General features: G+C 38.8%; 1 protein-coding gene across 1 annotated transcript in view; it reads left to right on the top strand.

The window, feature by feature from the left end:
* Window positions 1-25303, top strand: part of PMEPA1 (prostate transmembrane protein, androgen induced 1) — a 52657-nt gene extending 27354 nt beyond the window's left edge. The window contains exons 2-4 of the mRNA XM_073682782.1: window positions 16233-16387; window positions 17623-17676; window positions 18000-25303. Coding sequence (XP_073538883.1) covers window positions 16233-16387; window positions 17623-17676; window positions 18000-18539 — 749 coding nt within the window. The 3' untranslated portion in view covers window positions 18540-25303. The remainder of the gene's footprint in view (window positions 1-16232; window positions 16388-17622; window positions 17677-17999) is intronic.
* Window positions 25304-25770: the final 467 nt, after the last annotated feature.

The following is a 25770-nucleotide window of genomic DNA, read 5'->3' as shown; positions in this document are numbered from 1 at the left end:
CCGTCTTTTTAATAATGTAAACTGTTAATTTGTATGACATAACTGCTCCCTGAATTCTTTATCTAATAGCTTATTTTTTTTGTATGTGTGTATATATATATATATATATATATATATATATATATATATATATATATATATATATATATATATATATATATATAATATATAATATATATATATACATATATACATACAGTTATATGAAAAAGTTTGGGCACCCCTATTAATCTTAAGCTTAATGTTTTATAAAAATTGGTGTTTTTGCAACAGCTATTTCAGTTTGATATATGTAATAACTGTTGGACACAGTAATGTTTCTGCCTTGAATTTCTGCCTTGAAATGAGGTTTATTGTACTAACAGAAAATGTGCAATCTGCATTCAAACAAAATTTGACAGGTGCATAAGTATGGGCACCTCACCAGAAAAGTGACATTAATACTTAGTAGATCCTCCTTTTGCAAAAATAACAGCCTCTAGTCACTTCCTGTAGCTTTTAATGATTTCCTGGATCCTGGATGAAGGTATTTTTGACCATTCCTCTTTACAAAACAATTCCAGTTCAGTTAAGTTTGATGGTCGCCGAGCATGGACAGCCTCTTCAAATGATCCCACAGATGTTCAATGATATTCAGGTCTGGTGACTGGGATGGCCATTCCAGAACATTGTAATTGTTCCTCTGCATGAATGCCTGAGTAGATTTGGAGCGGTGTTTTGGATCATTGTCTTGCTGAAAGATCCATCCCCTGCGTAACTTCAACTTTGTCACTGACTCTTGAACATTATTGTCAAGAATCTGCTGATACTGAGTGGAATCCATGCGTCCCTCAACTTTAACAATATTCCCGGTGCCGGCATTGGCCACACAGCCCCAAAGCATGATGGAAGTTCCACCAAATTTTACTGTGGGTAGCAAGTGTTTTTCTTGGAATGCTGTGTTTTTTTGCCGCCATGCATAACGCCTTTTTGTATGACCAAACAACTCAATCTTGGTTTCATCAGTCCACAGGACCTTCTTCCAAAAAGAAATTGGCTTCTCCAAATGTGCTTTTGCATACCTCAGGCGACTCTGTTTGTGGCGTGCTTGCAGAAACGGCTTCTTTCTCATCACTCTCCCATACAGCTTCTCCTTGTGCAAAGTGCGTTGTATAGTTGACCGATGCACAGTGACACCATCTGCAGCAAGTTGATGCTGCAGCTCTCTAGAGGTGGTCTGAGGATTGTCCTTGACTGATCTCACCATTCTTCTTCTCTGCCTTTCTGATGTTTTTCTTGGCCTGCCACTTCTGGCCTTAACAAGAACTGTCCCTGTGTTCTTCCATTTCCTTACTATGTTCCTCACAGTGGAAACTGACGGGTTAAATCTCTGAGACAGCTTTCTGTATCCTTCCCCTGAACAACTATGTTAAATAATCTTTGTTTTCAGATCATTTGACAGTTGTTTTGAGGAGCCCATGATGCCACTCTTCAAAGGAGATTCAAACAGGAGAACAACTTGCAAGTGGCCACTTTAAGTATCTTTTCTCATGATTGCATACACCTGGCTATGAAGTTCAAAGCTCAATGAGGTTACAAAACCAAAAAAAGTGCTTTAGTAAGTCAGTAAAATGTAGGTAGGAGTTTTTAAAACAAGAAAATGATAAGGGTGCTCATACTTATGCACCTGTCAAATTTTGTTTGAATGCAGATTGCACATTTTCTGTTAGTACAATAAACCTCATTTCAAGGCAGAAACATTACTGTGTCCAACAGTTATTACATATATCAAACTGAAATAGCTGTTGCAAAAACACCAATTTTTATAAAACATTAAGCTTAAGATTAATAGGGGTGCCCCAACTTTTTCATATAACTGTATATATATATATATTATGTATGTATCTATGTATGTATATATATTTATATGGCCATCGTCAACCTCGCCTACTATACCAATATAGGGGTATATTAGGTGAGGTTGACCATGGCCATTTCTCAATTTGTGTGTGTATATGTATAAGATATAGTGTACACACACATATGTATGTGTGTGTACACTATATTTTATACATATACACACACATTGAGAAATGGCCATGGTCAACCTCACCTAATATACCACTAAAAAAATTAATAATTTAATGTGCATGTACTAAAATATATATATATATCACATTAAAAAATAGATTTTTTTTTCTTATTTAGAGGCTTATTGGCCATTTTCTCCATGTCCACAGTCAGGCTCATCTCATATGTATATATTATGTATCATAATATATCATGTACATATAGGTATCGTGTGTATGTTTTATATATATGTATGTATGTATATATGCATGTATGTATGTGTGTATATATATACACACATATATATATATATATATATATATATATATATATATATATATATATATATATATATATATATATATATATATATATGTACACACACATTTAAATGATCTTTCTAGAGGCCATCTTTTAATGTTTGTTTTCTTTGCTTTTTTTAGCATTTTTTACAGTTCTCTAGGCAGTTTGAATATGGTTTTATTGGTAATTTATTTCCTTTTTACTAATAATTTTTTTTTTATACTATATGTATTTTAATACCATTCAGTTGCTGCTCTTCCGACCCCCAACCACTTTAGACTATCCGTGATGAGACATCCATAAGGCGCACCCTGCGTGGGACGATATGAATAACTGTCCGCCGTATTAAACCGTTTCTTTATTTGGTTATCCAGATTCTCTTCGCTAATTACCATCGTAATGCTCGTTAATAAGCAGATTCTCCTGGTGTGACACCCACGCCAGGTCACAGGACATTTGTCACGGGTGACCATGAAGAGGACATGTCACAAAGTTACATTAGCCAGTTCTACTGGTTAGATGAAAACCTACATAAACACAAAAAGTGGTTTGTTGCGCGTGTGTGTGTGTACAGTATGTATGTGTAATATACTAAACATCTTCCACCTATGATCTCTCCTTAAAAAAAAAAAAAATCTATGCTCCAGCCCTTAATCCCCCTATTGAGGAATTTTTGGCCGTGGTTCAGTAGGGTTGGCTGACTTTTGTATGTGCACGTCCTGCCCTCTATCCAGGTGGTTCCTCCTGATACTGTTGATCTTCTTGAGGGTTAATGGTATGGGGACATGGCAATTATTCCTGACGTGCAGCACTGGAACCCCGGCCTCCATTCGGAGCAGGGCGCGATGTTCATGGTGGTTTGTACATCCCAACAATGTTTCTGTTTTGGTTTCTTTCAGGTGCTCAAAAAACGATTCCCATGGTGGTCAGACATTCTATACTAGTAGGTTAATTGGCCGCTGCTGAATAATACTGGTTTGTCTCTGGCGCAGGAAGTGACTTTGTAAAGCCGGCTGCAGACAGATTACCTTGATAGTCAAAAATGGCTCTTGTCCGGTACAGTGTTCTCCTTGAGATTCAGGCCCCCAAAAAGATTTAAGTAGAATTTGTCAGTCAAGATATTTTATCCTATCTTACTCAGTTTTCAAAAACTTTTTTTTTTGTTTTATTTCAACATTTTTTTTTTTTAAATTGGGTTGCAGAATATGATCACGTGTAGTGTATACATAGCCGATCAGTTATGAGGTTATGGTTCCTCCAAGGCCATGGAGAGGTTAGAGGTTATAGAGTGGTCAGGTTGGGATTTGGAGGGGGAAGGGGAACGGCTTTTCTTTACTGACCATTGTCCTGAGTGAAAGAAAGACATCAATCCATCATTATTTTATGCACAGGGTAAAAGGAGAGACAGATGTAGATCATCATCCAAAGTCATTCTGAACATCGATGCGACCCTCTCACCCCAAAAGTAAAACTGCCATTGTTTGTGTGTTTACTTAATGTTTGTGTGTGTGTGTGTGTGTGTGTGTGTGTGTGTGTGTGTATGTATATGTATATATATATGTGTGTATAATACACATACGTGTGTGTGTGTGTCTTTATTTGACTGTTTTGCTCTATTTAGTGTATTACTATAGATAGGGCCCATGAATATCTGACTATAAGTGAAAATGATGAAAAATGGAAGTTCTATGCATTTTTGTTTTTATCTTGCCTTAATAATTTCCTATCTATTTTAAAAAACTATATATATATTATACTTATTTTTAATACTTTTGTTAATGATTTTTAGTTTTGCTAAGAAATTTTGTTGCCTAAATTCCAAATGAATAATTCCAAGTTATTTCTACAGACGGCAGACCACCTCCCACGAGACGTGCCCACGTCGGAGGCAACTATTTTAACAGTCCTCTCCTTATCTATTTAATTAAAGTACCACATTGGCAGCCGTATTGGTTGCTGAGTCAAGGTTTTGTGTCTTTGTGATGTCACCAATTTTTAATGAAAGGATCAGCTGCTTTCCCATGCCCCTAACCCTTCCCCACCCCACCAAAAAAAGACAAGTACATGTCATCTAAAATGGTGGCTTTTCACCCTGGTCAGGGAGCAGCTCTGCAGATATTTTGCACAGTCATGAATGGTGAGTGAGCAGGTCACGGAGGGTGACATGGAGGTTTCATTGACTGTCTGACACTGTGGCCTGCACTGAGGCTAATTTCACCTCCTCTTCCTCTCAGACTCTTAATAAACATCAGATGTCTGGCAGGATGGAGCATATGACATGTCAGTCTGTTGTGCCGCTTCCCCCTCTTTAGCAAAGATACAAAGGATTTGTTTGTTGTCCCCCCCCCCCCCCCCCCTCATCCTCCCTTAACTTCATTACACTGTCCCTTTAAAAAAAAAGTCTAACTTTTTTTTTTTTGGGTTCCAGACAGATAAATGAAATATTTGCATATTTGCATTTTGTCTGGAATTTTAAATCTTGTCTGTCTGATAGCGAAGTCTCTGAATGTTCTGTCCTCTCCGAAAGGGAAAACAGCAGAAAAACACTATTTGCTATCAGCGTGCAACAAAGTACTGGGGTAAAGGAAAACTAACCTTTTATTTTTTAAAGCTCTATTCCCAATGATGAATGTATTATCAAAAATAAACCATTTTATAGCGTTTTTTTGGTCTTGGTATTTTTGGCCTGTTTTGTTACTTTTACAGCAAAAACTTGTTTTTTTTCCTCTAATTTCTATTTTGTTTTTCTATTTTTTTTTAATAGTAGCTGAAACTACATTTGTCCTGCTACAGATAAACCAAGAAAACAATTCTTTTTTTTTTTTCTTGGGATGGAAATTAGGGAAATCTGAAACCAAAAATTCTGGTTGTGAATGCCTGTTTTTAGTTTGTTGTCTTTCATATAGAGTAAACCTCATAAGGCCATGTTACCATGATGCATTTGTTTTTTGTTTTTTTTTCAAAATTGCAGTAAAAAGGCCACGTTGCTGCCAAAACGTTCAAAAATGTATTTTTTTTTTTTTTAAATGAATCATGTGAACATGGTCTGGCTCTCAATTTGAGGGCCAGACCTTTTTTCATCACAATTTTAAATTGACTGAATTCCTGACTTTTTTGATCTGACTACAAATTCCCTCTAGGCCCCCGACCCACTCTATATTGTCTAATAGGGGTCACGGAGCTTCCATGTATGGATTGAAATCTGCAGTCACTTTAGATATCGAGGTTCATTAGCTATGGACCACCGGGAGAGAATCTACTGTTATAGTATATTCTTACCTTTTTTGATTCATCATATGATGTCTCTGTATGGGTTAAAGGGGTTGGACACTAATGGACAACCCCTGCTTAATCACTTCAGGGCTCAGTTAAAAAATTAAACCACATACAAAAAGAAACTATGGATACTCTCCTCCCACACAACACCATTTCGGCGACGCCTGCGCTGCTACATTTTTTTTTTAATCCCTCTCATAATCTTTAATATGGAGCCTTTACTATTTCGTCAGAGCAGCAGATGTCCGCTCTGACCTAATAATGATGAGCTGCAGCCAATGATCGACTGCAGTGGTCACCTGACATAACAATGTCACTACGCATTGGGAATAGCGGCGCCAACATTACAGGAACGGCGCCGCTGTGATAGGTGAATATCCATTTGTTTACATTTTAAGCAGGGGTTGTCCAGTAATGGACAAACCTTCTAACTCAGGGATGTCAAACTCAAATACACAGAGGGCCAAAATTAAAAACTTAAACAAGGTTGCGGGCCAACCTTGATATTTATAAAAAAAAAAGTCTACAATTGAGGAAGTTTTTCCTTATTAAATACTAGATGGTGGTCCGATTCTAACGCATCGGGTATTCTAGAATATGTATGTGGCCGACCGGGCGCGACTAATCAGCGAAGCAGTGTTTAAATGGGTTGTGCACTACTTTGTTTAAATTTGGCGCCAATATCGCTGATTGGTCGCGGCCGCGACCAATCAGCGAACCGTGTTAGTGAGGACCGGGGAGCGGCGCTGCCTGTGCGGGTACTTCCGCTGCGAGTAGCTAGCGCCGGTCATCTCCCGGCTGCATCGCCGCTGACCTCCATGAGGCTACCGTCGGGAGATCAGCAGCTAGGGCCGCTGATCTCCCGACGGCAAGTGTGAAGGGAGGACCGGGGAGCTACGCCGCCAGTCGGGGTACTTCTGCTAGTGCCGGTCATCTCCCGGCTGCATCGTCGCTAACGGCCGTCATCTTGTTCTGAAATCCCGTGTCACTGATTGGCCGCGGCCGGACCAATCAGCGACGCGGGATTTCCTGGACGGACAAACAGACGGGATAAGCCGATTATATAGTAGATAATGATGAAACTTTTCATATGGAGACAGACTTTGTCCCACAAACAAAGTAAATTTTAATTAATAGATCTTAGAATATAATATACCGTGTAATGGCCCCCACATAGTCCCCCATACAGTATAATGTCCCCACACAGTCCTCCATACAGAATAATGGGCCCCACACAGTCCTCCATACAGACTAATGGGCCCCACACAGTCCTCCATACAGAATAATGGGCTCCACACAGTCCGCCATACAGAATAATGGGCTCCACACAGTCCTCCATACAGAATAATGGGCCCTTCATAGTCCTCCATACGCTCCATACAGAATAATGGGCCCCACATAGTCCTCCATACAGAATAATGGGCAGGACATAGTCCCCCATAGAGAATAATGGGCAGGACATAGTCCCCCATAGAGAATAATGGGCAGGACATAGTCCCCCATAGAGAATAATGGGCAGGACATAGTCCCCCATAGGGAATAATGGGCAGGACATAGTCCCCCATAGAGAATAATGGACAGGACATAGTCCCCAGCTTCGTGGGCAAATATACTCAGTCTAAGGGCCAGATTTGGCCCACGGACTGGAGTTTGACATGTGTGCTCTAAAGAGCAATTCCTTGAAAATTTGTAATTTCCTGCTAATTTGACAAAAAGTTGTCTACGTTGTCCAAAATTCTTTTTACATCCTATCCGTCTACTAGATCAATATGTCCAACCAAAAAACATCACTGAGGGAAAGAAGGCCAAAGTTGTAGTCAATGACTCCTCTGGGTGCACGTCTGAATCTTTCATCATGGGTTCAAATTAAGCCCCACAACGGGGTCATGAATGGGCAGTGTGAACACTGCCTTAGGCATATATGAATTTAATGGCCCCCATGCAAATTTTTTTTAAAAAAATTTCAGCCCCCATAGTTTCTCATATCATGGGGGCCTTTAGACAGGTGAAATAAAAATATAAAGTAAATTAGAAAGTTTTTGTCAGCCGTGTAATTAGACGTGAGCGTCTCGGCTGCACCTGTTACGGATCTCATCCTCTCTTGTTGATCATTAATCTTATATTGTCTGGTGAAGGCGGAGAGCCAGACACGCAGGAATCTGGTATGGCAGCATTATAAGCTGGCACCTCCTGCGTGGCAGCAGGTTATGTATACAAGGACAGGTGAAGGGCAATGTACCTAGCGCAGTCTAGCCAGACTTTCCTCTCCTTTGATCTTAAACTGTAGGAATCTACAAGGTCAGCGCAGGTCAATTGCTTTGTGTCAAGGAAATACGGAAAACGTTGCCTCCTGCCTACACGTCTGTGTATAGTCTGGGCGGGTGTCCTTATAGAAACCCATGAGTCAGGCCGTGTATGACAATAATTATATACTTTACACTGTTGCTGCAGCATGTTGTGCCTATACCACATTCACTGGAAAGCCAATAAATGTCAAAAAAATTTTTTTAATTAGGAATTAAAAAAATAGAACAATTCCAAATTTTAGGACAAATTATTAGAGCTTTATTATTATGCAACTTAATTTATTCTTATATGATGTGACCCTTCCACCCACATTCATAGTGCAAGTCTCTAACATGTATACGTTTAAAAAAAAAACAACTATTTATTAAAATTTCTATTAGTTTGTGGCCATAGTTTGGGTCCTGCTGCTCAGCCCAATTGAATAAAGATTCAATACAAGCGGCAGTGTTTTTGGAAAGAAATCAAACCCTTTTTAATGATTTCATACAATTGTCAAGTGTCTGGAAGCCCCTCTTCTTAAATTCTCTACCATTCAGCTGAACTTTAAAGAAGACCTGTCACCTTGTCACAGTTTCCAGTTTTATTCCCATTGCTCCCCTGAGTATGGTGGGTTTTTTTTGTTTTTTTTTATAATTCGCCATACAGTTCTAGAGATATGGGCCTTTTTATTTAGAGGTAATTTTTATGGTCTTTCCAAGAGGGCGGTGCTCACAGAGTAATAAGTAATTACGATAATAATAAGAAGTAATATGGTGTAGTAGGGTGCATCATGGATGTAATACCGGAGTAGATAAAGAGGTGCAGTAGGGTGCAGCATCGAGGTAATATCGGGGTAGATGGAGAGGTACAGTAGGGTGCATCATGGATGTAATATTGTAATATCGGAGTAGATGGACTGGTGCAGTAGGGTGCAGCATGGATGTAATATCGGAGTAGATGGAGAGGTGCAGTAGGGTGCAGCATGGATGTAATATCGGAGTAGAAGGAGAGGTGCAGTAGGGTGCAACATGGATGTAATATCGGAGTAGATAAAGAGGTGCAGTAGGGTGCAGCATGGATGTAATATCGGAGTAGATGGAGAGGTGCAGTAGGGTGCAGCATGGATGTAATATCGGAGTAGATGGAGAGGTGCAGTAGGGTGCAGCATGGATGTAGTATCGGAGTAGATGGAGAGGTGCAGTAGGGTGCAACATGGATGTAATATCGGAGTAGATGGAGAGGTGCAGTAGGGTGCATTATGGATGTAATATCGGAGTAGATGGAGAGGTGCAGTAGGGTGCAGCATGGATGTAATATTGGAGTAGATGGAGAGGTGCAGTAGGGTGCAGCATGGATGTAATATCGGAGTAGATGGAGAGGTGCAGTAGGGTGCAGCATGGATGTAATATTGGAGTAGATGGAGAGGTGCAGTAGGGTGCAGCATGGATGTAATATCGGAGTAGATGGAGAGGTGCAGTAGGGTGCAGCATGGATGTAATATTGGAGTAGATGGAGAGGTGCAGTAGGGTGCAGCATGGATGTAATATCGGAGTAGATGGAGAGGTGCAGTAGGGTGCATTATGGATGTAATATCGGAGTAGATGGAGAGGTGCAGTAGGGTGCAACATGGATGTAATATCGGAGTAGATGGAGAGGTGCAGTAGGGTGCAACATGGATGTAATATCGGAGTAGATGGAGAGGTACAGTAGGGTGCAGCATGGATGTAATATCCAAGTGATATTGGAGATGAATCACAAGTGCTTTCAATGGTGTTTCCTATTGGCTTTCTTCCAAGTTAGATAACATACCTAGAAATCTAGGTGTTGCTACCTTACTCGCATACATACAGATGAGTAGACATACATTGTTATAACTCATTAGCATTGCCCCCTATTGCTAAGAAATCGGCAAACATTCAGGTTGATACTTTTTGGGAGGTTATGATTGCATTAATAGAACTCAACTAGCTGATTCAGGACAAAGTTAAAAAAAAATGTTTGATTGCCGTGAACAGCAGATCATAAATATATTTTAGTCAATATCTGTCAAAAAAAAAATTGAAATTTTAAATTCTTGTGGGGTTCCCCGTATTGGGTGGCTTTGTCTAAGCCTTCTAAATGTAAAATTGCTGCCCTTGATCTTTTATAGAAGTGAAATCTTTTGTTCAATACTTTTTTTTTGTATGTTATTTAACAGGCAACATTGTTTTCTATAACCTTTTTTGTTTCTGACCTAGAATTTTTTTATTTTTTTTTTGCTTTCAGAATTATTTCCCCTCCGCACCTCCTTTCTTATTTCTACCTTTTGAGCTCTTGCTGTGTTTTTGAACAATTGACTACTGAAATATTAGATAAAAAGTATACAATGGGTATTTACCGCCTCCTGTGCCCTTGGGGTCGGTAACCTTTTTTGATTTTTTTTTTTGGCAGCATGATGAGCTTTGTCTAATGTTTTTGCTGCCCGCGTCCTTCTCACCTGGCGGGCAGCATCTACAGGTGCCTGGGAGATGTGTGTTGAAAACTGGTTTTCTCCAGGCAGCAGCTGTTACGACGGTCTAGACATTATGCAAATAAAGCTGCTCTCCCGTTTGTCTGGAAGTGGCTGGGGCCTGCCCCGCGCTTGGCTGCCGGAGTCACACTTCAACTTGTGTTACCGGGGAATATAAATATAGCTGTGACTCCGAACACCCTGAACTTGCCCCCCTTATAGTCGAGCTGCATGGTTGTCATTGTTGTTGAAATTTTTCATTTATTTTTTACATTAAAATTCTGTAATAAAGCCCGGACTATCTCTCAATAGGTGGAATATTTTCCGTAATTGCCTTTTAATACGGAAACTTCATACAATTATCAGGCAAACGGTCAAAAAATATTTCAATCCATTAGAGAAACAAAAACATGCTGCTTAAACAAATCAAGCCCCCCAAAAATGTCACTTGCGACTTACCCAAATTGTCTGTTAACCCTTTCTTCTCGATGAATTTCAGGTGTTTAAATTTTAGTTTTAAATACGAGAGTATAATAGTTCTGAATAATAAGGCATCCGAATGTGTGTGTATGTGTGTGTGTAATATATATATAATTTTATTTTATTTTTTTGCATTTTTATGTAAAAAAAATATAATAAAGTGAAAAATATATGTTCTATAAAAATGGGCAAAATGTATGGGTACAGCTCTATATTATTCACAAATCATTCTAATCGGTTTGTGCTCGGATCATCTTCTGGTGTGGGGTGGAATTTTGGAAGAAGGCGAGAGAGGGAGTCTAAATCTTTTAGAGGCAGAGATAAGTGGTATGACAGGAGTTGAAAGTCAGTGGCAGAGCGCTTGCGGACCAGAATCCCAATGAATTCCAAGCGTCTCCCTTCACAGACAGCCGCAACTAACGAGATTAGATTTTTATACATTTCAGACTCTCTGATCCCCATGCTTGAGTGAGTGCCGAAATTCCAGTGTTTACACTTTGCTGCCGCAGGGCTGCGGGGCGGCATGAGATGGCATATTTTATGAAGCGTCTTTCTATCCATCTGACCGTCTGTCTGTTTATCATTAATAGGACGCTTGTTTGTAATTCCACTTGCTTTAGGCGGCAGCAGCATCCGAAGAGATGCCCGCGCTTTGGTGGGAGCCGCTAAAAAGCCTCAGTGGTTGCATTTACTGAATTAAAGTGACCCTTCCACATTCCAAAAATCATGCGGCACAGTTGGTACAAGTCAGAGCGTCTGGCAGTTTTTTTTAAAGGTTGACCCATATCCATCTCATCTCTACCTCTCCCATTGTTGATCTTCTAGCCTTGGTGGCCACGTGCCAAGGAGTAGACATTTCCTCCCTTAACAGTGCCATCCTTACCCATTTTATTAATTTAATTTACTCGCTTATATAGCACCATTAATTGCACGTTGCTTTAGACATAGTCCTTATTTAGACATCAATCTAAATTCCCTATCAATATGTCTTTGGATTGTGGGATGAAACCCACAAAGACTTGGGGAGAGCGTTCAAACTCCTTGAAGATGTTGTCCTTGGTGGGATTTGAACCCAGGTCCCCAGCACTACAAAGGAACAGTGCTGATCACTGAGCCACCATGCCGCCCATGGATTGTGTTTTGTATTGTAATTATGCGAGTACCATAGAGTGGAACTGATTTTTTTGGGGAAAAATGCAAAACCTTTTTCTGTAGGCTCTATCTTTAAAATTGACAGGGCCAATGAAATTAGTCTCCAATTGTCCATACTTGCATAGGTACTTAATCTGCCATCCCACAAAGCACCATCTTCTGCCTTAGAAGCTATGCCTAATCTTTCGGTATACATTCCTCTGCTTCCATATGCAAAAGCATAAATGTGTCTGGTAGTGCCAACACTAACTTTTGATTTTAATTTTGGATGGTTGGACTTTGTTTTACTGAAATATATGCATGATATCCTTCCGTGAAACCAGCCATTAGTAGGATCTATACATGGAACCATGTGGGAACAAGTCCTCCTTGAAGTAGTCCATGAATAATATCTCGTATCTTGTTAATGAGAATTACTTATAGGGTTCAAAAACATTCCCCTCTTAATTTTTTGGGGGGTTCCTCATCCAAGGATCAATTCTTTTATCAGTGGAACATTTTAATCTGGGTTGGTCATCCATCCAAAGTTGAGTGCTTTTTCCCATTTGGAGAAGGTGCAAACCACATGGATCTCTCTCCCCACTGCCTAGTAGCATGGGAACCGATTTTATCCATGCTGCTGATCTTGCAAAACAAATATCCTGGGTGTAATTGTTCTTGAACTATAAAAAGAGGTGAACAGCGATCTTCTGGGACTCCATTATCATTCGCTAAGCAGAACTCTTACCTTACATGACCTTAGCCAAGCCGGTCAGATACTGAGTCTTAAACATATACTGTTTGTTTCTAGTTTAAAAAAGAAAAAAATGACGTGTGCCCTTTTAAGGTAAGAACATGTCCTTGTATCACTTCAGTCTTGTGAGGAACGGCCTCTTATCTGCTTGGTGACGCCATACACTGAAAAGTTTTTAGCTTTTTATTTTTTGGTGAAGACTTAGATTAGAAGTTCTGATGGTGACTCATTCATAGGTTGGTTGTATTATGTTACATGTAATTCCCTGGACTTTTTTATTAGACTGGTTCTTACTGATTGTACGTAGCGAATGTTTCTAGAAACCTTCATAAGGGGGGAACTGGAGAATCGGAAGATAGATATAAAATGGTGGCTGAACATTGTGACCTATACATTTTTTCCAAAATCATGCATGCTCTGACAATCTATTGTATGTTAGATGACCCATAGCATCTCTACTGGTTGACTCTCTTAAAACAAAAACAAGTTGAAAATGGATGAAAAATCTAGAAGTTCTAAAAAAAATCCCAAGGTCTAAGGTGTTTTGATGATGCAGTAAATACTGTAAAAATTACCAGATAGAACAGTGATGTGATAATTGTCTTTGCCTGGCATAACATCCTATTTGCCAATAACATCATGTTTGACAATTATTTGGGTTTTTGCCCAAATTCCAACTGTAAGGCCACGGCCCCACTATCAGTATTTTTTCTCCGGATTGGGAGCCAAAACCAGGTGAGGAACAATCAGAGAAAAGGTATAATAGAAACAAGTCACCAATTCTGCATTTATCACCCACTCCTGGTTTTGGCTCCCACTCCTGAGAAAAAATACTGACCGAATACTGATAGTGGGGCCTTGGCCTTAGGCTAAGTTCTGCACGATATGTATACTCCAGTTTTTTTTTTTTTGGGGGGGGGGTTTCGCTGCATATTTGCAAGCGGAAAAAGCACAGCATACTACAGATCAAGTGGATGAGACTTACCGTATTTCATATTTCTTAATTTTTTATTTGCTAATGAAAATTACTGCACACTTCATTGGCAATTTCTATTGTGATAAGCTTGCATTTTATTTGTGAATTTTCCTCTAAAACCTAAATGAGGTGCGGGTTAATGCATATACATTTTTTTTTTTTTTATTGCTTTTTTTTGTTGTTTTTTATTGCATTTCCGCAAAGGGAATAACTTTACCTTTTGATAACTGAGCAAACAGTACATTTCCAAAACAGACTAGTTTTATTCAAGACTTGACCTACCATAAACAGGCAAAAACTGGAAAAAAAAACATGATAAAAACGCGATAAAAATAAGTACGTTTAGAAACCTAAACTAGATAATTGGTGCGGAAATGCTGCTGAAAATCATTCTCATTGTAAGGATTTGGTGCGTTTGTAATGCGAACATAGTTGTAAGTATTTTACTTGATTGCTACTCATTTTTAATATGTCAAGAAAGTTTTTGACTGTTTTAAAGGCCTCTAGAAAAAAAATTCTTCTAGTTGGTCACAATGTTCAGGAAGAGAATTCGATCCTCCATCCTGGTAGACCCGATAGTTGTTTGTGTGATGATAGCTGGGCTTGATCTGCACAGAACTTGTCATGTCTGCCTGTTCAGAGCCAGGGTTCCTCCCAGGGAGCCTGTACAAGGAGCTCGCTCATAGCCGAGGAGGGGCCGCCTCTCCAGAGAACTGCATGTTGCTTTAAAGAAGTCTTTATTTTGCTGCCAGCCTGGAGTCTGTGAATCACTGGTCATCTTGACAAGGGCAGGGCAATTACATCTGGAATGTACTCCCCAAGATCAGGAGAGTGAAGCTGCCAAGATAAGGCCACAGAGGCCTTCCTTAATCATTCCAGGGCACAACGAGGTTCTGCCACTTTTGTGGGCGCGGTGAAGGCGGGAATGTGTCTTCCTGAATATGACAGCGGTTGCCTTCTCCAGCAAAAAAATATATACATATTCTTGTATAAAAAAAAGTTTTTTGACGCCAGAGATGAATATTTACAGAAGATTTTGACTATATCGGGTTAATTTCGGGAGGGATGCCTGCTAATGGGAACAAACATGTCTTGGAAAAAATGCACATTTATCTTTTTTGTCCTTTCGGTGATCTTCTGAAAGGACCACTGTTGGGCCGACAAAAAAATCTTTTATGACTGCACAAGATGAATCGACATTTGTGGATTAGAACTTGGGAATCGTTAATGTCACTGCTGTTTTGGTGTCTAAAGGTTCATTTAGTTGAGCCGGTAATCGGGAACTAGCGTTTGTTAGGCCACGTTCACACGTTCAGTATTTTACATCAGTATTTGTAAGCCAAAATCAGGAGTGGGTGATAAATCCAGAAGTGGTGATGTGTTTCTATTATACTTTTCCTCTGATTGTTCCACTCCTGGTTTTTGGCTTACAAATACTCAACGTGTGAACATGGCCTTAGGGTTCAGTCAGACAGCTGTATAGATCGGACGCCAATGCTCGGACTGGCTGGCGGCTCTCCTGACCCGAGCGTGTCAGTTGCATAGAAATACATGAAGTTGTTACACTCGGGTCAGGAGAGCCGCCTTCCAGTCCAAGCATTGCATTACCATCTACATCCGATATATACGGCCTTCTGACTATGCCCTTAGATCATCAGCTTGTGTAGACATGCTGCCAATAAGCCAACAAAATTCTTATTCATTGGGTGATTAGATCGTTCATTCCGCCATTAAAATCATCGTTCTCGGCGGCACATCGTTCTGTGTTAACAAGTGATGTGCTGCCGAGAACTATATTTGATCGTATTAAACATTCTGTGCTCACTCGCCCTGTCTAATCCGGCCATCAAGCGTCCGCAGATTGGTGTCTATAGAGCGTATTGGCGGTTATTCGTCGGCTTTCAGTTCGGCTAAATGGGCTCTAACAGGGTCAGGGGTGGGATGGGTCAATTTTCAGGTCTACATTCTTGTCCCTCAAATTATACATACAGATGATCAGATAGTTGTTTTTTTTTATGAAGTATATGAGTCTGTTTTGTTATTCTATGTTTGTTTTTTTTATCTGACCCAACTCTGGCTACAGACATTGAGTCACCAAATGTAGTGGTTTTATGCGATTAGAGTATCACCGCTTTATAAATCACCCCGTTGGCTGTTTTATGCATTCATTGGTTAATGATTATCCAGTTTATCAGACTCCGGTATCATTTTATTGTGGTGTTTGGCAGAGCTTCCATGTCTGGGTGCTATAACAAAAGGCAATGAAAGGTCACCTTACAGGCGGAGGTTAGACTGTGGACCGGCGGAGATGCATGGGTTGTGAGGAACGACAATTCCCAGTAGCGTGCCAGTAAACTCTACAAGCAGAAGCCAAGATGTCCATGTGATTCTTTTTTGAAAACAATTTTTTTTTTCTGAGTAATTTTAGTGTTTTTGTTTGTTTTAACTATGGCAACACTAGCTCATGGTTTCTTCTCTCTTCCTTGCAGCGGAACTGGAATTCGTTCAGATAATCATCATTGTCGTGGTGATGATGGTGATGGTCGTAGTGATCACATGTCTCCTAAACCACTACAAACTTTCTGCAAGATCTTTCATCCATCGGCACAGCCAGGGCAGGAGGCGGGAGGAGAATCTGTCTTCAGTAAGTCTTCCCACCTTTTTTTTCAGAGCACCATTGATTGAGATTAAGGCTATGTGCACACTAGAGTATAATATTTTTTTTTTTTGCTGAGTTTTCAGAGCACAAACTGAGCGGAAACTCGACTTTTTTGAGGAATTTTGAGATTTGGAGAGTTTCCCCTCGAAAAACTCTGTGTGCACGTAGCCTTATTTAACAAAGATTACTTTTAAATTGGCCGTGGTTGCCTAGGACAGAATTGAAGAGATTTTGTACTTCTTTTATAAAATGAATCCTTGAGAACCACTTTTTAGAAAACATGGTTGAGAGCTCCAGCAATGCTGCAAAAGAAGAGGTGAAGTCCCTTTAGTAGTTTCCTTTTTAACTCTTCATGTTTTACATTTACCCATCTTCAAGGGCACATGCTCATTTGTTCTATGGACCTACGAGGTTGGTCATGGACCCTTCTCATAGAGTCATCGTTGAGGTTTGGCAACGTCTTGGTACCATTCAGCGGCTAGAATGACCAGTGGAGGAGCACATGTCCATTAGCATATTAACTGGTTTATTTCTGGCACTTGATCAGTACATTGTAGGCACAATGATGCACCCTAGTTTGTATTTTTTTTTTATACCACTTGTGCCGATTTTCTCGTGCCCGCTAATAATCCGCCAAGATATTTTACACTAATTAAGATGTCCAATACGTAGTCTTCCTGTCTCGCTAAATGAGGTTGATTTTTAAAAGATCAACTTGTTCAGATACCGGCATTGGTGGGATTACAAAGGCTGCCTTATCTGTCCGCGTGCCGGTTGGAGACCGCAGCACCAAATGCTAAAACAAAGAAGTAATTTTCCAGTTTATAAAAATAGATTTTAACCTAGTTATCCCCACCCGATTCTCCAATACAAAATCCCATTATTCCTCCATTTATGGTCAGCAAACATCTGTCCTAACCCCAAGCCGATAACGGGAACAGATATGTCAGGAGTCTGATCATCTCAGTGCAAATTTTAGGCTGCCTTTGCCAAGGGGATTGACCTTATGTGAAAACAAAAATCTAAAAGTTCAAAAAGTATTTGGTGGATTGTTTTTGTTTTTTTTTATGCCTATTCAACTCAGGAAGTTGTAAGAATTCTTAAGAGACCTTTGACCCCAAATGGGCATTATGGATAAAATCCCATTTTTAGTGATCAAGACACTCCAAATGGCCCCAAGCCAATTCTCATGATCAGTATTTTTTTTTTGTCTGACCTAGGAAGGAAGCCTGTGGCCTTCGGAGAGCACAGTATCGGGAAACGGGGTGGCAGAGGTAAGATGGCAAAGCCAATGCATTATCACTGCGCTTGTTAACCACCAGTCATACAACATGAAGATTGTAAGATTGCATCTAATGATTGCATATAGGGTCATATCACAGAAGCTTCACGGGACAACTTGCGGGTCTAAAAAAGTTGAGTAACTGTTTTTTGTTTCAAGGGCTACAAGTTATCAAAATAAATATTTTTTTATGTTGAAAGCTCAGCTCTTAGTTCTTAGAGGTGCATGCATGTTAAATCCATGATATTAACGTAAAAGCACCATTTTATTGATATTTTTTTTTAATATTTACATTTTTTTTTGCTGCCCCTACAGCACATTTACACACCGAGACCCTCAGACAGACTCAGCATCCCACCTTTTCTCCAAAGAGATCGCTTCAACCGCTTCCAGCCTACGTATCCCTACATTCAGCACCAGATCGACCTCCCGCCCACCATCTCTTTATCAGACGGAGAGGAGCCACCACCGTACCAAGGACCTTGCACGTTGCAGCTCCGCGACCCTGAACAACAGATGGAACTGAATCGAGAGAGTGTGCGGGCGCCTCCCAACCGGACCATCTTTGACAGCGACTTAATCGATAGTTCGGTCTACGGAGGACCTTGTCCCCCGAGCAGCAACTCCGGAGTGAGCGCCACCTCTTACAGCAGCAACGGGAGGATGGAAGGTCCACCGCCAACCTATAGTGAGGTCATAGGTCATTACCCTGGGTCCTCATTTTACCAGCATCAACAAAACATGGGCACTCCCTCAATATTAGAAAGCAGCAGACTTCACTTGCAAAGCAATGTTCTCGACAGCACAGTTGCACGGAGCAAAGACAAGGACAAACAAAAAGGACAGCCGTTTTAGGATCAAAAAACACCGAACTGATTGGCAAAAAAAAAAAGTGGAAATCCGTAAACGCTGCACTTCTAAGCCGGCCCGTTTTGTTGTCAGCCGGGTCGCAATATGGTTGCGTGCCTTTCTGATGACCAACAGATTGCAGTGGCAAAAACTTTTAAAGAAGACACCGGGGGAGGAGGGAGAGAATAAATGTTAAGCAAGAAAACCCTCCCGGCCTCTTCACCTTCTTCCTGTATAAATATTTAGTTGTTTTGTCTGGTTTGAATGCACAAGCCGAGGAAGCTTGCAATCCTGTTTATATGTTTCGCTGTGTCTTGGATTCCTCTTACACAGTTGCCCTTTAAGAAGTTGACTAGCCTGCGTGAGTGCTTACCTATATACCCCTCATCACCTTATATCTATATGTATATATATAATGTAAAAACATTTTTTAAGTATCTCACTTAATGTTAAAGAAAAGGAAACAAAATCCTGAAATATTTGCACAAAACTTTTTGTTAAAGAAAAAAAAAAAAGAAAAAAGACTTGCAATATCTAAATATATATGAGAACTAAGAGAAAAAGAGTATGAGTGATGGGGAAGTATTTTTGTATTCGAAAAGGGCCTATACAATTTGGGATGTTTTGTTTGTCAGAAAATGGATGTTAAAAAAAAAAAAAAATATGGAGAAACAGATTTTTTTTTTTTCGGGGGAATGGGTGGATTTGTTGAGTGCCAACTCTGAAAGAGTGTTTAAAAAAAAAAAGAAAAAGGAAAAAAAAAAAGCGGGGACTAGAGTTATTTATATAAATGTTAAAAAAATTGCACTATTTTTTGATATGACTATAGCAGTCCTTGTGTTAACAACAATGTATCATGTCTACCACAAAATACAAAACTGAAAAAAAAAAGGAAAATAAAAAAAAAAAGAAAGTTTTATGTGCTGCATTGATCAACTATGTTCTAACCCCCCCTGATTAAAATAATTTAAAAAAATTACAGCACTTGTTTTTTTCACAGATTTGGATTGGTAAAGTCTTGGGTCAGAAGATTTGACTTTTTGGTGCAAAAAAAAAAAATGTTTAATTTTCACATAGAAATTAGTAGCGGATGTAGCACATGGCACATTTAAAGGAGTTTTCCTGATAACTTATCAGCTTATCTGTAGGTCTGTGTTGTTTTAAATGCCCGTTCTTGATAAAAACTTGAGCTTGTTTTTGATAGTCAACCAGTTTTTGAAAATTTGCATGATAGGTGAAAACCCCTTTAAATTCTACATCTGTCCATCTTCAATGTTAATATAGGCAGCCAGGTTGTGACCAAAAATCTAGGATGTGGCCTATTCACTAGGAAAGTTTCGCTCTGATTGGCTGGATTTGGCAGATCCGCTTTTTTGTCTGCACTATATTTGTACCTAGACCCCATGGTGCTTTCATCCATGCATAGTCTTCTCTCTTTGCCTGCTTTTTTTTTTTTATTTGACACTAACTTATGTGCAATTTCTCTTCTGCTGAGAAAGTAAAGTTTAAGAAAACTGGAAAAAAAATTAATTCTGCATTAAAACAAGCATCACATTCAGACCCGACCCATCCAGTACTGCTGATACATTCCCTATTAGACCAGAAACAGTAATCGGGCCAATTTCCTAATCTTAATTGGAAAAAAAAAAATCTTATTTAAGAGCTTCTGTTACGCAATTCTGTTGTTTTTCTTTTCCTTAAAGGTCTTAACAGATTGACAGGAAACATATCGTTCCTGCACAATGGCTCGGCTCGCCGGCATCCACTTGGCATTATGTTAATGCCTACCATTGTGCTTGCAACATAACAGCGCAAAACCATAGGCTCGTGCAAAATGTTCACTAACCTGCTGGGACTTGTAGGGGTTTTCTAATATAATATATATATTCTAATGGCAAATTCTAATTTTAAGTCTGTAGCTCTCGATACCCTACTATAGATCCAATTGTCCAATAATGGTTATACCGGCCATTTTTAACCTTTTATTTTTTTTACTATTTTTGTTCATTTTTCAAGATAAACAAGACCTAGTAGCGGGAAAGGGAAATATTTTTTTCTTTCCGCAGGACCTGGAAATTTTAGCTCTACAACCAATCAGCCTATATCAGGACTCCTATTAAAAAAAAAAAATTCTGAGAAAAAAAAAATCAACCTTTTTAGCAAAGGATTCAACTGCTATTTTGATCATCCAATTGAGTACTCTGTCATTCTTGGCAAAATTGAGCAGTAACTTCAATATTTTGCTATAGGAGCTGCCAGGACTAGTGATGAGTGCAAGTGCTCGTTACTGGAGTTTGCCTAGGGTGCTCGGGTATGCACCGAGTATCGCATGGGTGTTCAAGTGACATGTTCGAGTCCCCGAGGCCGCATGTTTTGCAGCAGCTATACAACCACAAAACATGCGGGGATTGCCTGACAAACACGGACAATCCCTGCATGTTTTGTGGCTGTGTAACAGCTGCAAAACATGCGGTTGTGGGGACTCGAACATGTCACTTGAGCACCTGCGATACTCTGTGCATACCTGAGCACCCTAGGCAAACTCCAGTAACGAGCATTTGCGCTCCTCACTAGACAGTACCCATCACAACAAAAGATTCAATGTGGGTTTTTTTTCTCATTTTTGGGCGACAAATAAAAAATCCACCAGAAATTCCAAAACTATGCCTCTACTTGTCCGTCTGAAAATAAAAAAATTATATTTTTGCCTGAAATAGTCAATTAAAATTTCAAGACTACACTGGCTGCTGTTAAGTCAATAAATGAAGTTTTCAGGCAGTAATCCAATTTTTGCTCATTTTTTTTCAATACGTTGATAAATATGGGCCATAGATTATCCTCTGGGAACATGGGGTAAGGATTGGGGCTGGCCACAGATATTGGAAGTCTCTTCTAGAAGAAACTTCTCTGTTGTACGGGAAAGTTTTTTTTTTTGTTTTGTTTTTTTTTTACTTCTTACTCTCGGACTACAACTCCCAGCATTTTAGTAGTTGCTTCTATTAATTTTCAATACCATCGCGCTATCGCTACCTAAACGATAGTATGTCTCGCTAGGACACCGCTTAAGCTTTTCACACCAGATTAGAGTCAATGGGTCAAGCACAGCATAAATTAGCTCGTCTAACTGCTAATTATAGTGATTAACAGACCTTCCAAGTGAACTAAATTGAGATTTCATCCGAAATCTATATCTCCGTGAGCTTAAAATGACAAGATATTTTTCTTCTCTTTAGCGAAACTGCAATTCAGCCAGAAATGTTACAACCTTAACAAGCTTAAAAGCAAACAAGACCCGTGCGCCTTCCACGGCCAGCAACGCCTTTCAGCAATGTATCACAGGATATCTGATCCCTTATTACCTCTGTAGCTTCACTATTGACACTTTTATTTATTTATATATATATATCCATAATATTATATATATATATATATATATATATATATATATATATATATATATATATAATTTATTATACCATTTAAAGAGAAAATCCCCCGAAAAATAGATAACATTTTCATTGCCCATAAATTATCATCTATCTGTAATTCCACCCCCCTCCTCAATTTCGCAGAAATGTTTCTCATTTTAATTAATAATAATAATCGGAGGGAAAAAATTCTGATTTATAACCTTGAATACTTCAAACACTTTTCAAAAAGTTTTTCATGGCAAATAAAAGCTTTGCAATATCTCCTCCTCCTCCCAAAGTCTAAAGAGGAAAAAAAGAAGTTGTTGCATCAATACTTAAACTGTGTGATATTATACCAGCTGTTGTGTGCCACCTTTTTAAATGCTTCCTTATAGACTTGAATAACCAAAAAACAAGGTTTGAGGTTTTTGGTTTTTTTTTTTATTAGTTTTGTAAAATCCATTTTGATTGTCCATCATTGCAGGGCTACGAATTATTGCATGCTTCTCCAATTCTCATCCCCTCCCCCCGCCCATGAGGAGCAAGTTTTTAAATAAAAGGTTAGGCATTGTAAATTATAACATTTTTGTTAATTAGGGAAGTGGGGGAGGGGTTAAGAAAGTTTACAAAGGAGGGTTGGTGTTCTGAAACACCCTCCATTTTCGGATGTTTTTGGAAGATTGTTACGGATCATGGGAAAATTGTTCTTCTTCTTCCTATGGGGTGGTTTCTGAATTTGCACAAGATTTTACAAAAAAAAATATATTCTTTCAAAGTAAACTCAAACCAGCAGTGACCTCCTGTAAATGGACTGAACATATAAAACAAAAAGTATAATAAGGCAATAAGTATCGATTTTTAGTTTTCCTTGTTCGGTTTCAATTTTTTTTTTATTTTAAGTCCACAAATGTTTAATTTTCAAAAATTTGGTTTGAGGATAAACAAGAAAAACACCAGATGGAAAAAAAGAAAAAATGTTTACAAAGAAAAGGAAAAGAAAAAAAAAAAAACTTTTGCCCCTTGCTAACGTAGTCGTGGCGTCTTTGTATGATACAAGCATCTGTAGGTATCATTAGGATTTATTTTGGTGTCACGTCAATTTAGTGCCTTACAAACGCCTTCAATGATGATGGGTGGTGGCCGGGTAACAACCAAGTTCAGCTGCTACTAAAGGATAACACTTCCTTATGTGCGGAGACACAGGCCAAAGGGGTATTTATACTTTTAATATGTCCCCCCCCATCTTTCGCTCTAAATCCTATATATAATGTGCCTCGTTCTGTATGGTGCTTGTTATGCAAAGCATTGGACTGTTCCCAAGGTTCTATACAAGCCTTGTTTATAATGCACATATCCTATTGCCAGATCGGCTGAAAACTGTGGTAGATTTTGTATGACGCAAATTGGAGGTGGGTGTTTTGGTTGCCCCTACCAAACCAAAAAAATGTGCAAACCAATATCTCGTCTGATTACTTTCTTATACTTTGCTACTGGGGATCCAAGTAACTTTTACCTGTGTGTACTGATCAACACGATGTCGGGAGAAGAACAAAAAAGTTGCTGAATTTTGAAGGATTGATACTTGAGCAGTAAAACATTTTTTTAAAGGGTCTATCATTTTTTTTCCTTTAAAAATGCATGGTTTTGTGGCAAAATTTGTTGCTAGAGTCACAAAAATATGTAATGCTTTCTTTTCCTTTTGCAAAAATCTTTTCCAGTATTAGCCCTATAAGATTCAGCAATGTAAAAAGTTACATCCCCCCCCACACACACACACAACTATGTTTTTAAAGGGACACCTTTTTTTTCATAATTTATGCCGATGGTAAAAGGGAAGCTCTATTTTATTTAAAGGTTATATTTTCTTTGTTTTTTTTCTACAAAAACAAATGACTAATATCATGTGAGTGCTGTCCCAAAAAAATGGAGTGCAGGGAAATAATCCCCAATTTAATTTTTATTTTTTTAGACTTATTTTATTCTTAACTTTTTTAGTTGTTTTTTTTTGCCTGGTTTTCCTGCATTCCCATAGTGTCCCTTTAAAAATTGATTAGACCAAATTCCTTTAATGGGTTCATTACAGTAGCCAATCAGATTATCTCTTCCAACAGTCATAATTGCACTAGACAACTCTTAATAAAATACCTGGTTGGCTGCTAATGGGTTGCACAATTTTTCGAAGGTGGCAATTTAAGACTGAAGTTGTGTTTGGGGCTTTGCCTTTTTTTTTTTTTTTTTTTTTTCATGTGTGTAAATCTTACAATTTTTGTTTTCATTCCAATGATAAGTGCACTCTGAACCCTTCACCCCCACCCCTCTAAATCACATAAATAACATCTGAATATTTTTTTGATTTATGTATGGATCAAAAAAAATGGGCTTTTTTTAATAGAACAAATGCTTTTCTGTTATGTATTGAGATCATATGATCGTCCCCATCATTGACACAACACGACTGCCATTTTGTAGGCCCAACGAACATATACACCCCTCGCTGCCAGTTTCCTCAGTATATTAGTAGTTCAGGCTTTGCGAACCGGAATGGTCCAGACCATAAAAAATGCAGACTAAATTCTTAAACCCACAAAAAGTCCCCAACAGGGATGAGCGGACTTGTGGAAGTTCGGGTTCTGGTACCCGATGTGAACTTTTATTCCAAAGTTCGGTTTGGGTAACAAAACTTGACTCGAACCCCATTGGAAAACAATGAGGACCCAAACTTTTGATCTGGAAAATTCTCTCTCCGAGCATTGCAACGAACTTCCGAGAGAAGTCCGAACATTGCAAGGGAATTCCCCCGGAACTCCGAACATTGCAAGGGAATTCCTCCCTGAACTCCGAACATTGCAAGGAAATTCCCCCTGGAACTCCGAACCTTGCAAGGGAATTCCCCCGGAACTCCGAACATTGCAAAGGAATTCCTCCCGGAACTCCGAACATTGCAAGGGAATTCCCCCGGAACTCCGAACATTGCAAGGGAATTCCCCCCGGAACTCCGAACATTGCAAGGGAATTCCCCCCGGAACTCTGAACATTCCAACGAAAGTTCGGGTTCGCTCATCTCTAGTCCCCAATGCTTTAATAGATTTTTTTTTTTTTTACCATGAGGTGGTGGATATTTTTCAATTTTTCTTATTTATTTTATTTTTTTAACTTGTATTCCAAAATGTCTTTAGCCTACAAAATGGCAGCGTTACGGACTTAAAAATCTTTTAAAAATATTGTGACTGATGTTCATTATAGAGTTTAGTCAGCGGCTAAATAAGAGTGGCATCAGAGTAAAATTAAACTAATATCCATTTTTTTTTATTATTTTATTATATAAATATAGTTGTGCTTTTTTTTTTTTTTTTTTAACAATGCACAATGAGAAAAGCATATTTACTAACCTAATACTTTTTGTGAGAAGAGGTTAACTCGTTTCTTGAATTTTGTGGAATAAATGATGTTTCTAGAAAAATTAAAAAAATGTAAAGTAATTGCACTAAACTCTGTGAGGAAAAAAAAAAAGGACGAAACGGACATTTGAAGAAAGATCCCAAGTTACAGGCCTGACTATGAAGCATTTTGTGTGAAAAACTGGGCAAATTTTTTTTTATATATTTTAATATATACATATAAATATATATATCTATAAATATAAACGTTGAAATGTTCCGAAACTTAAGCTACAAATATTGCTGTATAATATTATTCGGCTCTATTAAGAGCTATTTTGTGTGCTTGTTCCTTTTCGGATATTTCCGTGACATATATGTATGGCGTTCGTATTTTAGGCAATTTTTATCACAAGTTCTGTTCCAGTCTAATTATGTAACCTACAGCAC

Source organism: Phyllobates terribilis, unplaced genomic scaffold (assembly GCF_046119375.1).
Source record: "Phyllobates terribilis strain yellow unplaced genomic scaffold, ASM4611937v1 Scaffold_5__5_contigs__length_657084704, whole genome shotgun sequence".
Classification (NCBI taxonomy): domain Eukaryota; kingdom Metazoa; phylum Chordata; class Amphibia; order Anura; family Dendrobatidae; genus Phyllobates; species Phyllobates terribilis.
The sequence above is the reverse complement of the archived record's forward strand: the minus strand, read 5'-3'. Positions and strand labels throughout refer to the sequence as shown.